Raw genomic sequence first — 15528 nt, forward strand, 5'->3', positions numbered from 1 at the left:
AGGATCTCTAAGGGAGTGATAGGAAGAATAGATGGCATGGATGGATCAGCTATATGGTCTTTATTATTATTACTAACATTTGTATAGTGCTACCAGACGCACGCAGCGCTGAACACCTGACACAGAGGTCTTTATCTGCCTACATTTTTCTCTGCTTCAGCTGCAATATCGTGGGCCACAAAGAATCACCACATTGGTCCTTATCTATATGCAGACATCCCCTCAACTTTATTTAAGGCAAAAAGGAGACAAAAATAAAAAAAAACCTCTCTCACTTTTCTTTGGGCTCATGCCTAGGAACTCTAGCACCTTCAGGAGCTCTGAGTATTTGGGCATCAAATGAGGAAAAACAGCCCTTTCACCTTCATGACCTTATACCTGCACCCATGGCACCTCCGAAATGGGGAAAGCCACCAGTTACTCCCATATTAACTATAACACTTCTATAAGGAATGCAACAATTTGGCAACCTTCTAATGCTTAATACAATGTTAATTTAGCCCAGGGGATGAAGCTTTTATGGGCCCAATATTCAATCAATAGCAGAAAGCGGCTTGTAAGCCACTCACAGCCACAAGGTTAATTAACCCTGGATGTTCAACGCTGGGGCATGTCTAGCCTTCAGCACCGAATATCCAGTTAGTACATTTAACTGGGCACTGGCTAATATTCAGACTGGTGCCCAGTTAACTCAGTGGATAAAGTTTGGACAGTGTTGTTGCTATCCTAATTTTATCTGCTTACTTAGGCAGTTAGTGGATTGATCATCACTGCTAACCAGCTATGTAGGGGCTCCACTCAAAATTTTCCTCTAACCTAGCCGGTTAGGGAATAGTTGGTAGAGCCGATATTCACTACCACAATCCTGTTAAGTGCCTCTGAATATTGGCAGCTAGCCAGCTCAGCAGGGTTTCACTAGGCAGGAGCACACAAGGCCACTTTAACAGACCTGGCTGTAGAGTGCTCAGAAGGAAGGGTGTGGTTCAGCCAGGGGAGATAAAAACTGAAAGGACATACCAGGGAAGGAGTAGTGGTGAAAATGTCCATTGTAATTTTGGATGTAGATCATGGGTATATTATAACTATAGATCTGCAAGAATGTTAGCAAAGGGAAACCATGTGAAAATTTAGCGAGGGGACAATACAGGTCCAACAGCTATACTTAAATTTGTATCTGTTTTGAAGCATGTACAAATACACTCACAGGAAGTTCACAGTGGGAAAGGGGGAAGGGATTTGATATACTGCTTTTCTGTGATACAATCAAAGTGGTTTACATATTATATACAGGTACTTTCAAAATCAAAACCCCATGTGCATTTTCTCTCCTTCAAATCTCACTGCCCCTTTTTTGGATGTGGCTCAGGTCCAACATTAGGGATATGCAACTAGAGGCCAATCGAATTTCAGAACTGAAAACCAGATTTGAGTTTCAGACAAAAATGGCAGTGCATTTTTGACTAAAACTGCAGTCCCCCTACCCCATAATCACTCCCTGCCACCCCTTGGGCTGCCCAATCACCTCCTGGGCCAGCCATTGCTACCAGCCACTGCCACAGCCCCTCCACCCTCCCACCACCCAAAGGCCCTCCCTGGGCTTACTTTTAAATGCCTTTAAGGTCTAGTGGCCACCCCCCCCCCCCCGGGCCTACCTTTAAATCTCCTGGTGGTCCAGTGGCCTCTTCTGGATCAGAGCAATCCCTAGTCACTCTTACCCCACCAATTTCTCATTCAAACTGGCTGCTGAGCCTGCCGCAGGAGGGCTCAGTGGCCATTTTGGGATTGGAACCAGGATAAGAAGGAGCAATCTCCAGTCATTACTGCTTATGCTGGTTCCAATCCAAGCTGTGCTTAACATACCTGTACAGTATCAGAATGGCATATACGTAGTTTGATAGTAATGGAGTAAAAAGGTATCCATAGTCCCATGGGATTATGCTTTTACAGCAGCAGAGGTTAGTACGTGATAAAGGGATTGCATCTATGCTGAAGGATCGAGCAGCTCCTAAATCTCTTTTCCATAGGGGATAGGAATTGTAGTCACTCGTATTACCTGACTCATTTATCAAGAAATCTGCTAGAGCGGATATCTGCTCCTTCCCACCCCCATGTTTTTATACCACAGGCATCCAAGTTTTTTCAACAGTAGGCTAAATGATCATAAATACATTTGTGTACTGGTCATATCAATTTTTTGTACTGAGCCATGTGATCAGAAATGAAGGACACATGAAATATTTTAAGTTGTTATGGTACAATACTCTTAAAAAAAATCTGTGAATCTCTTCTAGAATTGTGACTTCATATCCACCAAATTGTCATGCAATTCTTCCATGCATGCTAATTAAAATTTTTTTTCTTGCATTGTCACTTTGAATTACCTGTTTTTGAATGCATTATTTGCTGCAAGCAGCTCTTCTTGGCTTTGTGGAATATAAATTTAATAATTAATAGCTGTGCAAAGCACACAAGCGACTGAGAAAGCACAGTCCATTCTTAATATCCTCGCGTTTGGTATTCACGGATTTGCTTATTCATGGAAGATAAAGAGTATCTCGTTCTCTCTATTTATAGGCATTTTTGCTTATTTGTGGCCTGCACAGTGTAATGCAAGTGCAAATCAAAGTGTGTTCCCATGAGGAAGAAGATACTCATAGTGCTGTTCACCAAAACCCCATATATACTGTATTTTTACAAAAAAAAGTGTATAAAATATATTTATAAAATGCACAATAAGTAAGCTGCTCTTTACAAGAAGGCTACATGAAATGATGAGTTTATGGTGTTCGCTGTACACTTTTGCTACCTAACAGGGTCAAATAGGAACCTAACCCCCTTTTCCCCATAGAATCAATGGTTCCGTATCCGCATTTTCGGAATTCATGGTGTTTTCTAGGAACCTAACCCCAGCGAATAGCGAGAACGGACTGTATAGTGGATTGCTCCATTCATGCAGCATTAGATCAGCTCTAGTGTCCAGCAACCTAACTCCATGAAGAAAGAAACAACAAGGCCTCCAGATGAAGAGAACAGAAAACTCAGTGTGGGAAAAAAAGATTACTGCAAACATTTCACAAAATAAAAATACCCAGTAGTGCAAGTTAAGAAAACATCTTTTTCAAGCCTTTATTTACAAAAGCTTTAAAAACAAATAATATCCTCTGTGGGTTTTTTCCCAAATAATTTCTCTCTTCTTTTAAAAAAAGGACCACAGTTACAAATGCTGTGACTCAATGAAACAAAAAAAAGAATGCTACAGTACAAGGCAAAGAGATTAATTTGGTAAACGTGAAGATTTTCTAACAGGCTGATTTTCAGTGGCAATTATAAAACCCACCTGCTACTAGCGTCCCATCATTTCAGGGGAGTATTAGCTATTCATTATCAAAATGTCTTTCTGCACAACTGTTTCATATGCAGGGCTACAAAAGTACATTTGTGTCCTTTTAGACAATATATAAAATATATAGCAAAGATAGGGCCCCGTCCCAAAAAATGCACCACACTCCCCAGGTAACGTTATTGGCTACAAATTATACTTTGTTGTTTTACAGCAAATTAACTGTACCATCTGCCTTTGTAGCATCTACAAAAGCATAACTGAACATTCATACCTCTCTCACTAATTACTACCTTTGGGTTGTCATTCTAACTAAATTTACTTGTGCAATTACCAATTTAAGCACACAATAAATATGTTTATAAAATAAAACATTTTTGGGTAAACATTACTGGAATAAAAGTTAAGAACTGGATCAAGGAAAGACAATGGGTTTAGGAACCTCTGTGATTCCAATGGTACCAAACGTTTCGGTAGAAAACAAGAATACAAGAAGTCACACAGATCATCCTGCAATTATATAATGCTGGATTGCAAATGTGCTCACAGGGTGCAGTTGTATGTTTAGGCTTACCAAGCAGAAGATGGGCTTGGGAGATTAACCAAAAATCAAGACAAAGCAGTTGAAAAGGTGTTGGTTTCTTTTGTGCTTTGCTTGAACAAAGATTTTTGCTGAGAAGATGTCAATATCCAGAGGTCCAAAACAATACAGTGAATACTGTGTGATGTTGCTAAAGATGGCAGATTTCTGTATCAAGCTAAGAGCAGGAAAATCAAAACTTCAGATAAAACAGAGAACTGCAGGTACTCTCTAAAGTGCAAAACTGATGGTCCACAATCTTGAATAGCTAAAACTCCTGCAAGAGGTAAACCTGAAAGGGGGAAGGGTATTTGGTAGCATTTAGTTTTTGAGAGGAAAAAAAAAAAACTAAAACCAAGTAGGGTAAGTTTCAGTGAATATTTACTATGACTGGGCTTTCTCTTTCTCTCTGCCACATTGCTCCAATACAAGCCGGTTTACAGACGGGTTAAAGAGAAAACCCCCCCAGAAACCGTTTTACCTGAAGACTGGAATCTGAGATATGAATCCTCATATATGAGAAAAGCAGAAAAAATATGTACAGAGAAAGGAAAAAAGCCTTATTGTCCATATGATTCAACTGGAGATAAAAAAAAATGTACATTGAAGCTTGCGTAGCTCAATAAGAAAATTGTTTTCCCTTTCCTGTCATGATTGCTTGTTGGCTTCCTCTTCGTAGGCATTCCCTGTGCCATTCTGTACATAGGATGAACCAGAGCCAAGGCCATACAAATGACCACAGTATTTGGCATCATCGATGTGATCTTCAAAAAACATCTGTTAAAAACAACAATAATTATATTGTTTCTGCTTTATATACGTAGCACTTATCTGCACAGAATCGCAATGTGATTTGCAAATTAGTGTTTCAGAAACATGCATGCAATCTATGGAGTGGAAAATTTTTCTATACACTTTGGATCACTGGTAGATAGAGGAGAGGGAAAGGGAGCAATCAGGTTCTTACAGCCCGAATCTGGGAGCTAGAGTAAGTTCTCAAAGGTCACACAGTAAACAAAGTCCTCTTCTGACCTGGAGCTCTCTTCTTTACACATTAGGCCATACTTGTATTCTGTTCCGAGGATGCATGAATAGAAACCATTTTGCAACTACTTTGGGCTTCATCAGTACCTTTTTTTAATGAGCTACCAAACTGTTTAAAAGAATCAAGTAAAAAAAAAAAAACTGCAACTAAAGTCTCTCATTTCTTTCGCCAAATAAAGAGCAGATCATGGCACAAGACGTAGCCCTAGGCGATCCTATTGACAGAATATGCTGCTTGGGATGATTTAATGCCAGCAGAAAGGTTATAAAACATTTAAGTTTTGGAAGACAGTGGTAGATTCAAGAAAGTGTGTCAAAATTAGGCACAAAAAATATGGGTGCTAAATGCCAATTTTATAACAGCAAATGCGTACAAAATTGCTGTTATAGAATAGAGCATAAGCCAGTATGCATGCGCCTAACTTTAGGTGTCAGCACTTACGCCATGTCAAAGGTGACATGGCGTAAACGGTCACACCAAAAGTTAGCAGTTGTGTGCGTAAGTTATAGTGCACTATTACATGCACAACTGCAAAACATGCTCCTGATCCACCCATATGCATGCACCATTGTAGTTACACAGCACCTAAGTGCACTTACACATATAACTGCAAATTAGTACCTATTGACATCACTTAAGAGGTATGATTGGTACTTAAGGCCAATTAGCACCTACTTTAACAATTTCTGTAGTTACAATCAAAGCAGTTTACATATTATATACAGGTACATATTTTGTACCTGGGGCAATGGAGGGTTAAGTGACTGGGTCAGAGTCATAAGGAGCTACAGTGGGAATCGAACTTAGTTCCCCGGGATCAAAGCTCGCTGCACTAACCATTAGGCTCTTCCTCCACTCCAATTAACCAATATGTCAGTGTTTGTCAATCATTTTGTGGCCATAACCCCATGATAGTGGCCAAATAAAACTGTGCGACTCCCCAGAGGTGCAGAATAATGAGCCCACGCAGGTCGTGAACCCAAATGTGGGTTTTGTGACCCCATTTAGAGAACTGACCCATAATTTAGGAAGCTCTGCAATATGTATTACAATAGGTCTCACAATCACATTCAACATTGCCAAATCCTCAAACTGAGTGTCTGATTTTTGTCCATAAACCCTCCCCTCCCTCCCACCAATGCATCTGTTCAGATTTTCTCTTATTGTTTAGAGACAGCAAAGTTGCTTACATGTAATTGGTGTTCTCCACAGACAGAAGAACATAAGCATTGCCATACTGGGTCAGACCAAAGAACTATCTAGTTCAGTATTCTGCTTCCAACAATAGTACACATAGGTAACAAGTAACTGACAGAATCCCAACAATAGCAAGATTGTGTGCTACTGACCCCAGAGATAAGTAGTACATTTACCTATGTCTGTCTTAATAGCAGTTCATAGAACTTTCCTCTAGGTACTTGTACAAGCCTTTTTAAAACCCAGATAAGCTAACTGTTTTTACCACTTCCTCTGAGTTCCACAGCCTAATTGTTGACTGAAAAAATATTTTCTCCTATTTGTTTTAAAGGTATTACTGTGTCTTCTAGGCTTTCTACTTTTTGAAAATGTAAACAATTGATTCATTTTTACTAGTTCTATATCACTAAGGAATTTGCAGACCTCAGTCATATCCCCACCTTAGCCATCAATTCTCCAAGCTGAAGAGCCCTAACCTCTTCAGTCTTTCCTCATGTGATAGGAGTTCCATTCCTTTAATAATTTTGTTTACCCTTCTTTGTACCTTTTCTAATTTCGCTATACCTTTTTTGAGTTGTGAGGAAAAGAACTGCACACAATACTCAAGATAAGGTGGCACCATGAAGTGAACCAAGGCTTTATCATCCACACAAATGGAATCACAAGTGAATGATTTCATCTGATGACACCAGGATGGAACAGATCTCCCTGAGCTCAGAACTAGTACAAAGTTCTGAGCATGCAACATTTCCCATGTGCTGCAGTCCCCTTGGTCGATCAGCTCTTGGGGAGACAGATGTGTAATTGAGTAGTTATGGTGTCCATGAAAAACTTCTATTACAAGTTAAGCAAATTTCCTTCTATGTCAACAAGCAGAACATAAGAGTAACCATACTGGGTCAGACCAATGGTCCATCTAGCCCAGTATCTTATTTCCAACAGTGGTCAAGCCAGAAGAAACCCAAATCGTAGCAAGATTCCATGCTACAAATCCCATTTGCTTCCTCATGTCTGTCTCAACAGTAGACTATGGACTTTTCCTCCAGGAACATGTCCAAATTGTTTTTTAAACCCAGATATGCTAACAGCTGTTACCACATCATCCAGGAAAGAGTTCCAGAGCTTAACTATTTGTTGAGTGAAAAAATATTTCCTCCTATTTGTTTTAAAAGTACTTCCATATAACTTCCTTGAGTGTCCCCTAGTCTTTGTACATTTGGAATGAGTAAAACATCAATTTACTTCTACTTGTTCTACACCATTCAGGATTTTGTAAACCTCAATCATATCTCCCCTCATCTGTCTCTTTTCCAAGCTGAAGAGCCCTAATCTCTTTAGTCTTTCCTCATATGAGAGGAATTCCATCCTCTATCATTCTGGTCGCTCTTCTTGGAAACGTTTCTAATTCTGCTATATCTTTTTTGAGATACAGTGACCAGAACTGAACACAATGCTCAAGGTGAGGCTGCACCATTGAGCGACACAGAGGCATTATAGTATTTTCAGTCTTATTCACCATTCCTTGCCTAATAATTCCTAGCATCCTATTTGCTTTTTTGGCCACAATCGCTCATTAAGAAGATTTCAGCATATTATCTATGACACCTAGATCTTTTTCCTAGGTGCTGACTCCCAAGGTGAACCCTAGCATCAGGTAACTATGATTCAGATTATTCTTTCCAATGTGCATTACCCTACATTTGTACACATTAAATTTCATCTGCCATTTGGATGCCCATTTTTCCAATTTCCTAAGGTTTTCCTGCAATATTTCACAGTCCTCACGTGTTTTAACTACCTTGAATAGTTTTTGTGTTATCTGCAAATTTAATCACCTCACTCACTCCGATTTCCATATCATTTATAAATATGTTAAATAGCACCTGTCCCAGTACTGATCCCTGTGGCACTCCACTGTTCACCCTCCTCCTTTGAGAGAAATGACCATTTAATCCTACCCTCTGTTTTCTGTTCAATAACCAATTCCTAACCCACACCAGAACTTTGCCTCCTATCCCATGAGGAACTTTATCAAAAGCTTTCTGAAAATCTAGATACACTACATCTACTGGCTCACCTTTATCCACATGTTTATTCATGCCTTCAAAGAAATTAAACAAATTGGCAAGGTAAGACTTCCCTCAGCTGAACCCATGCTGACTCTGTCCCATTAAACCATGTTTGTCTATGTGTTCTGTAATTTTATTCTTTATAATAGTTTCCACTATTTTGCACAGCATTGACGTCAGGCTTACCGGTCTGTAATTTCCCGGATCACCCCTAGAAACCTTTTAAAAAATCGGTGTCACATTGGGCACTCTCCAATCTTCAGGTACTATGGACGTTTTTAATGACAGGTTACATATTACTAACAGCAGATCAGCAATTTCATGCTTGAGTTCTTTGAGTACCCTTGGGTGTATGCTATCTGGTCCAGGTGATTTATTACTCTTTAATTTGTCAATTTGGCTCAGAACATCTTCCAGGTTCACCAAAATTTCGTTCAGGATTAAATCAAGCACATATATGGGTGTCTCCCAAGATCAGAGTTATCCAATTTCATTTGATGTTACAAGAGTTAAGTAGCTCACAAAGACATTGCTCAGTACTGCTTGACAGAGACGTAATTACGGGTGGACCTGGATGCACATAGGCCCACTCAATTTGGAAGTCATCAGGTGCTGTTTTGTTTCTTATGGGCCTCTCCCTTCCCACACCTCGTGGGTCTAATATCTTTCTCACTTCCTCCCCTTCCTGCCCCACATCAGTCCGGTATAATTTCCTCAACCTTCAAACATGCATGATTTTCACCATTAGCAATGACGCCAGACTACCTCTGGCCAGCTAAAGGTCCTTCCCTCTGCTGCGACCCATCTTCTCTGACGCAACTGACGTGGGTGGGATGCAGCGGAGGGAAAGCCCTCAGGCTGGCCAGAGGCACTCTGAATTCATCATTGTTAGTGAAAAACATGCAAGTTTGAAGAGTAAAGAAAGATATTCTAGACCCAAGTGGAAGGTGGTGGGGTGGGGTGGTAGGGAGAAACAGATGCCAGACCCACAGGGGAAGAGATGCTTTCTGGGCCCACCCAAAATCTCAGGTCTGGCTATGCTACTGGCTTGTCTGAATACAAAGTCCTTAACTGAAGACTACTCCAGGCAGTAGTGTGAAGTGTATGGAGCTATGGTAGCAATAGTGGCTCTGATTTGATGATATAATGAAGATACTTACCTGTAACAGGTATTCTCCGAGGACAGCAGGCTGATTGTTCTCACATGTGGGTCGACGTCCGCGTCGGCCCAGGAATTGGCATTTTGCAAGCAAAATATAAAAAAAAGTTTTGCCAGAGTCTTCTGGCACGCGTGCAGCGTGCACCACACATTCGCGGACTGATTTCCCACCCGTTGCATGAACGCTTTCCCTCAGTTGGTTTTGAGGCCAGACTCTGGTAAGTGTAGAAGGTATTCAAGCAGGGTCTGTGTAGGACAAGAAAGAGGATCTAGGGCCTTGCTGTCACACCAGACGGCAACCCTCCTCCATTTGAAAGAGTAACACCTCTTCATGGAATCTGTCCTGGAAGCAAGTAAGACTTGGGAGACACCCTCTGAAAGACCCAAGGAGGCGAATTCTAAGCTCTCAACATCCAGGCCGTGAGAGCCAGAGACTGGAGGTTGGGATGTAGAAGCGACCCCTCGTTCTGAGAGATGAGGGTTGGAAAACACTCCAATCTCCACGGTTCTTCGGAGGACAATTCCAGAAGAGGGAACCAAATCTGACGTGGCCAGAAGGGTGCAATCAGGATCATTGTTCCACAGTCTTGCTTGAGTTTCAGTAAAGTCTTTCCTACTAGAGGTATGGGAGGATATGCATACAGAAGGCCTGTCCCCCAATGTAGGAGAAAGGCATCTGATGCTAGTCTGTTGTGGGTCTGAAGTCTGGAACAGAACTGAGGGACCTTGTGATTGACCTGAGTGGCAAAAATTTCCACCGAGGGGGTGCCCCACGCTCGGAAGATCTTGCGGACTACGCCCATGTTCAGTGACCACTTGTGAGGTCGCATTATCCTGCTCAACCTGTCTTAGCTCTAAATCCAAAATAAATAAATGATTGATGTGGAACAGTCTTTCAGCTTTTGAACAGATGCCCTGCTAGAGTTCAGAACGGAGGTAGGCTCCTCAGCCTGTGCTAAATATACAAATATGCTCCTGAGGTGTAAAGAGCAGCCCCTTAAGCAGCCTGGCATCTGTGATCCACCACTGCAGTGCATGTTGAAGTGAGACAGAGAGGTATATCTTGAAGATAAAGCTGGAACTTTTGATTCCACTGAAGCATGAGGTCCCATTAAGGCTTTCTAATGTTGGCACACGTAAGAGGATTATGTACACTTTATAGGCCATTGCTAATTAAGTTCCGTGACCCCAGTACAACACTGACTATTTGAATAGATTGGACAAGCCTTTGCAGTCTGTCCTGTGAAACAGAGGCTTTTGCTTGCTCTGTGTCCAGTCCAGGAGTGTTTCTTCTTCCAATTGATTCATCTATAACTGCAACTTCTTCCAACTGATTCATCTATAACTGCAACTATTGATTATCTAAGTCTGTAAGAGCCACTCAAATGTGGATATCAGCTAATAGTTTTTGCTTAAATATGAGCAAGGCTGATCTGCTGAACAGTCCTGTTGAGAGAGTTCTTTAATTAACAGAATCAATATTCCCATTCTTACATGATCTTCTGTGTCCTGATAACTGCAAGACGATAATTCATGGTATACAAAGAGATGAGGGAAAAGAACCCCTATGTACAGTCCAACAAGCACAGAGCAGTCGGAAAGGACCAAAAAAACCTCCAGAAGCTGGTTGTGGAGGTTTTTAGGCCCACCCCTACTACTCTGTGCTTGTTGTAATTCATGATTATACCCCATTTGAACAACAGCAAAGGACCTGTTATCTTCATGCACTGAAAGTAAGCCAGAATGCTACTGATAGAAGGGACATTGCTCTTGTTTTAGTCAAATTACATTAGCTACCTGTACTGTGGCATGGAGGGGCATAATCGAAAGGGGCGCCCAAGTTTTCCTGAAGACGTCCTCGCAGGACGTCCTGGCGAAGGGACGGGGAAAACCGTATTATTGAAACAAGATGGGCGTCCATCTTTCGTTTTGATAATACGGTCGGGGACGCCCAAATCGCGAAATTTAGGTCGACCTTAGAGATGAGATGGTCATCCCCAATTTTTGGTGATAATGGAAACCGAGGACACCCATCTCAGAAACAACCAAATCCAAGCCATTTGGTCTTGGGAGGAGCCAGCATTCGTAGTGCACTGGTCCCCCTGACATGCCAAGACACCAACCGGGCACCCTAGGGGGCAATGCAGTGGACTTCAGAAATTGCTCACAGGTGCATAGCTCCCTTACCTTGTGTGCTGAGTCCCCCAAACTCCCCCCAAGACCCACTCCCCACAACTGTACACCACTACCATAGTCCTAAGGGGAGAAGGGGGGCACCTACATGTGGGTACAGTGGGTTTTGAAGGGCTCACATTTACCACTACAAGTGTAACAGGTGGGGGGGGGGGGCCTGGGTCCACCTGCCTGAAAGTGCATTGCTCCCACTAAAACTGCTCCAGGGACCTGCATACTGCTGTCATGGAGCTGGGTATGACATTTGAGGCTGGGAAAAAATATTTAAAAAGGTTTTTTTTAGGGTGGGAGGGGGTTAGTGACCATTGGGGGAGTAAGGGGAGGTCATCCCTGATTCCCTCCGGTGGTCATCTGGTCAGTTCGGGCACCTTTTTGAGGCTTGATCGTAACAAAAAAATGGACCAAGTAAAGTTGCCCAAGTGCTCGTCAGGGACGTTCTTCTTTTTTCCAATATCGGTCGAGGACGCCCATGTGTTAGGCACACTCCAGTCCCACCTTTGTTACGCTTCCGACACGCCCCTGTGAACTTTGGTCGTCCCTGCGACGGAAAGCAGTTGAGGATGGCCAAAATCGGCTTTCGATTATGCCGATTTGGGCGACCCTGGGAGGAGGACGCCCATCTCCAGATTTGTGTCGAAAGATGGGCACCCTTCTCTTTTGAAAATAAGCCTGATATTCATTTCTGGAGAGACACACCTTGAGTACAGTTCATATTCAGGAGACCACATCTACAAACGACATTGAGAAGGGGGAAGCACCACCAAAATAGCACATGGACTGCACTACAAGCTATATGCAAAAAGGCTTACGAATTACGGGTGCTATCTAGAAGAAACTTTTAAATATCTAGCATCCTTCAGTAACATACCAGAGTAATATTTACCATAAGAAACTCAGGGTTAACTCTGGCCCAAGCTCAAATGGAATGTATGAAAAAAAATCTTTTAGTGTGGTGGACATCTAAAACAGTCTTCCAGTGGAGGAAGCAGAAGCCAGATCAGTGACAGAATTTAAGCATGCATAGAATAGACAAAGGAGGGAGAAGACTTAGTAGGCAGATACAGATGAGCAAGTACAAATGGCCAGACTGGATAGACCAAGTGGTGGCTTCTTCTGTGTTTCTATATAAAGTCTAAAAATATCATAGTGTAAACATTTTAATAAAGTAATAATTGAAATTCTGTGGTATATGATGGAATCCTGCAACTTAGAATAGTAACTGGACAGGAATTTACATACTGACAGGTGCCTGACCTTGGAATTTTAGTCTACCATGACCAGAACTGCAATATTATAAGTTAGTTGCCACAGAAGCAGCTACATGCCTGTTTCTGAAGTGCCAATACTGTTAATTATGCTGACCTCATGTGTATCAGAATTAAAATGTCTCTCTCTCTCCCCCCCCCCGCCACAAATTAAGAGGACATTTAGAGGCCCTTTTACAAAGGCGTAGTAGGCTCTATGCGTGTGCGCCAAAACGAGACTACCGCCAGGCTAGCATGCACCCCTGGAGATAATTTCAGATTTGGTGCATGCCTATAATACCTGGACAAATTATTTATTTCCTACCGCACGCAGCGTTTCCAGCGTTAATCAGAAGTTGGTGCACAATGACTGGTCAACGCACGTGTAGCGTGTGACCCTTACCGCTAGATAAATGAGTGGCGTTAAGGGCTCAGGCTGTAAATAGGTACACACTGGTTTCAATTCTACCCCAGGCCCTTTTCTCGGCCCATGAAAAAAAGCCCTTTTCCCCAGACATGGTAAAAACTGGCCCAACGTGTGCCCAAAAGACGCACTCGCACTACCGCAGGCCACTTTTTACCACAGCTTAATAAAAGGACCCCTTATAATTTCACCAGTTTCCTTTGTGTTTACACAAAGGTGAAGAGCTCCTAGCAAACTGCTACATTTACATGCTGCCAGGAACCATTTCTGATGACCTATTTGCATAATTCCTAATATATTTATTACTACAAAAAGGATGCCATCTAGTGGGGAATCAATATCACTGGCTTGAAACTCATCTTGGAAAAAATGTATATTGTTTTTAGGGTCCTTCATTATTAATTTAAACTGATTTTCACCCTTATTATAGGCTATCTACAGGGGGAAGGAAGACATGGAGTATGAAATGTTCTGCTGCCAGTTCTTGGCTCTCTTAGGAATCTTGAGCCATGCAATACCCAAAATTCTCCACTGTTCCTGCAAAGACTGTTGAGAAGCATGGAGGTTCTGGCACTATGTGGGGCAAACTGACATTGGCCACCCAATGTAACGACAGGTTACATATTACTAACAGCAGATCAGCAATTTCATGGTCGAGTTCTTTTAGTACCCCTGGATGTATGCTATCCAGTCTAGGTGATTCACTACTCTTTTAATTTGTCAATTTGGCTTAGTACATCTTCCAGGTTCACTGAGATTTCTTTCAGTTCCTCTGCATCATCACGCTTGAAAACCATTTCTGGTACAGATCTCTTACATCTTCTTCCATAAAGACTGTAGAATTAATTCAGTTTCTCCACTATGGCCTTGTCCTCCCTGAGTGCCCCTTTTGTTCCTTTGTGATCTAACGATCCGATCCCACGGATTGCCTCGCAGGCTTTCTGCTTCTGATGTACCTGAGTTATATTGAGTTTTAGCCTCTGTGGCAAGTTTACTACTACTACTTATCATTTCTATAGCGCTACTAGACGTATGCAGCGCTGTACACTGAAAAGACAGTCCCTACTTGACAGAGCTTACAATCTAATTAGGACAAATAAAGGACATGGGAATTACTAAGGTGGGAATGATAAACAAGGGTACTGAACAAGTGAGTAATGGTTAGGAGTTAAAAGCAGCATCAAAAGGTAGGCTTTTAGCCTAGATTTGAAGACAGACAGAGTTGGAGCTTGATGTACCAGGCTCAGGAATTCTCTCATGTGGGAATCCCTAGCTACCATGTTCACTGAAAACAAAACATTAGGGTGACAGGGACTCGCAAAGGCAAAGCCATGTAGATCAATTAACATAAGAACATGCCATACTGGGTCAGACCAATGGTCGATCTAGCCCAGTATCCTGCTTCTAGCAGTGGCCAATCCAGGTCACAGGTACCTGACAGAAACCCAAGTAGTAGCAACATTCCATGTTACCAATCCCAGGACAAGCATCGGCTTCTCCCATATTCATCTCAATAACAGACTCCAAACTTCTGCTCCAGGAACTTGTCCAAATCTTTTTTAAACCCAGATACGCTATCTGCTGTTACCACATCATCCAACAACGAGCTCCAGAGCTTAACTATTCTTTGAGTGAAAAAAATATTTCCTATTTGTTTTAAAAGTATTAACATGTAATTTCATTGAGTGTCCCCTGGTCTTTGTACTTTTTGAAAGAATGAAAAATTGATTCAATTTTACCGATTCTACTCCACTCAGGATTTTGTAGACCTTAATCTTATCCCCTCTCAGCTGTCCCTTTTCCAAACTGAAAAGGCCTAACTTCTTTAGCCTTTCCTTAAATGGGAGGAACTCCATCCCCTTTACCATTTTAGTTGCTATTCTTTGAACCGTTTCTAATTTTGCTATATCTTTTCTGAGATACAGCAACCAGAATTGAATGCAATACTCAAGGTGCGAAACAGAGACATTACAATATTCTTGGTCTTCTTTTGAATCCCTTTCCTAATAATTCCTAGCATTTTGTTTGCTTTTTTGGCCGCTGCACATTGAGCAGAAGATTTCAGCGTATTGTCTACAATGACATCTAGACCTTTTTCTTGAGTGCTAACTCCTAAGGTGGACCCCAGCATCAGGTAACTATGATTTGGATTATTCTTCCCATTGTGCTTGTTCTGCCCCTTTATTCATATAGACTATATTAGACCAAGTTGGTCTGTGCTGGTCCTTAAGAAAATCTATGAGCACATAAAAAAACTTTTTCTACAAGACGTTTTCA

General features: G+C 41.7%; 1 protein-coding gene across 9 annotated transcripts in view; it reads right to left on the reverse strand.

Annotated features, from left to right (window-relative positions):
- Window positions 1–3101: 3101 nt before the first annotated feature.
- Window positions 3102–15528, reverse strand: part of CNOT7 (CCR4-NOT transcription complex subunit 7) — a 137686-nt gene continuing 125259 nt past the window's right edge. For all 9 annotated transcript variants that reach the window (XM_030191449.1, XM_030191443.1, XM_030191442.1 and 6 more), the window contains one exon: window positions 3102–4697. In XM_030191449.1, the coding sequence (XP_030047309.1) occupies window positions 4569–4697 (129 nt within the window). In that variant the 3' untranslated portion in view covers window positions 3102–4568. The remainder of the gene's footprint in view (window positions 4698–15528) is intronic.

The sequence above is a fragment of the Microcaecilia unicolor genome, chromosome 2 (assembly GCF_901765095.1).
Source record: "Microcaecilia unicolor chromosome 2, aMicUni1.1, whole genome shotgun sequence".
Classification (NCBI taxonomy): Eukaryota; Metazoa; Chordata; class Amphibia; order Gymnophiona; family Siphonopidae; genus Microcaecilia; species Microcaecilia unicolor.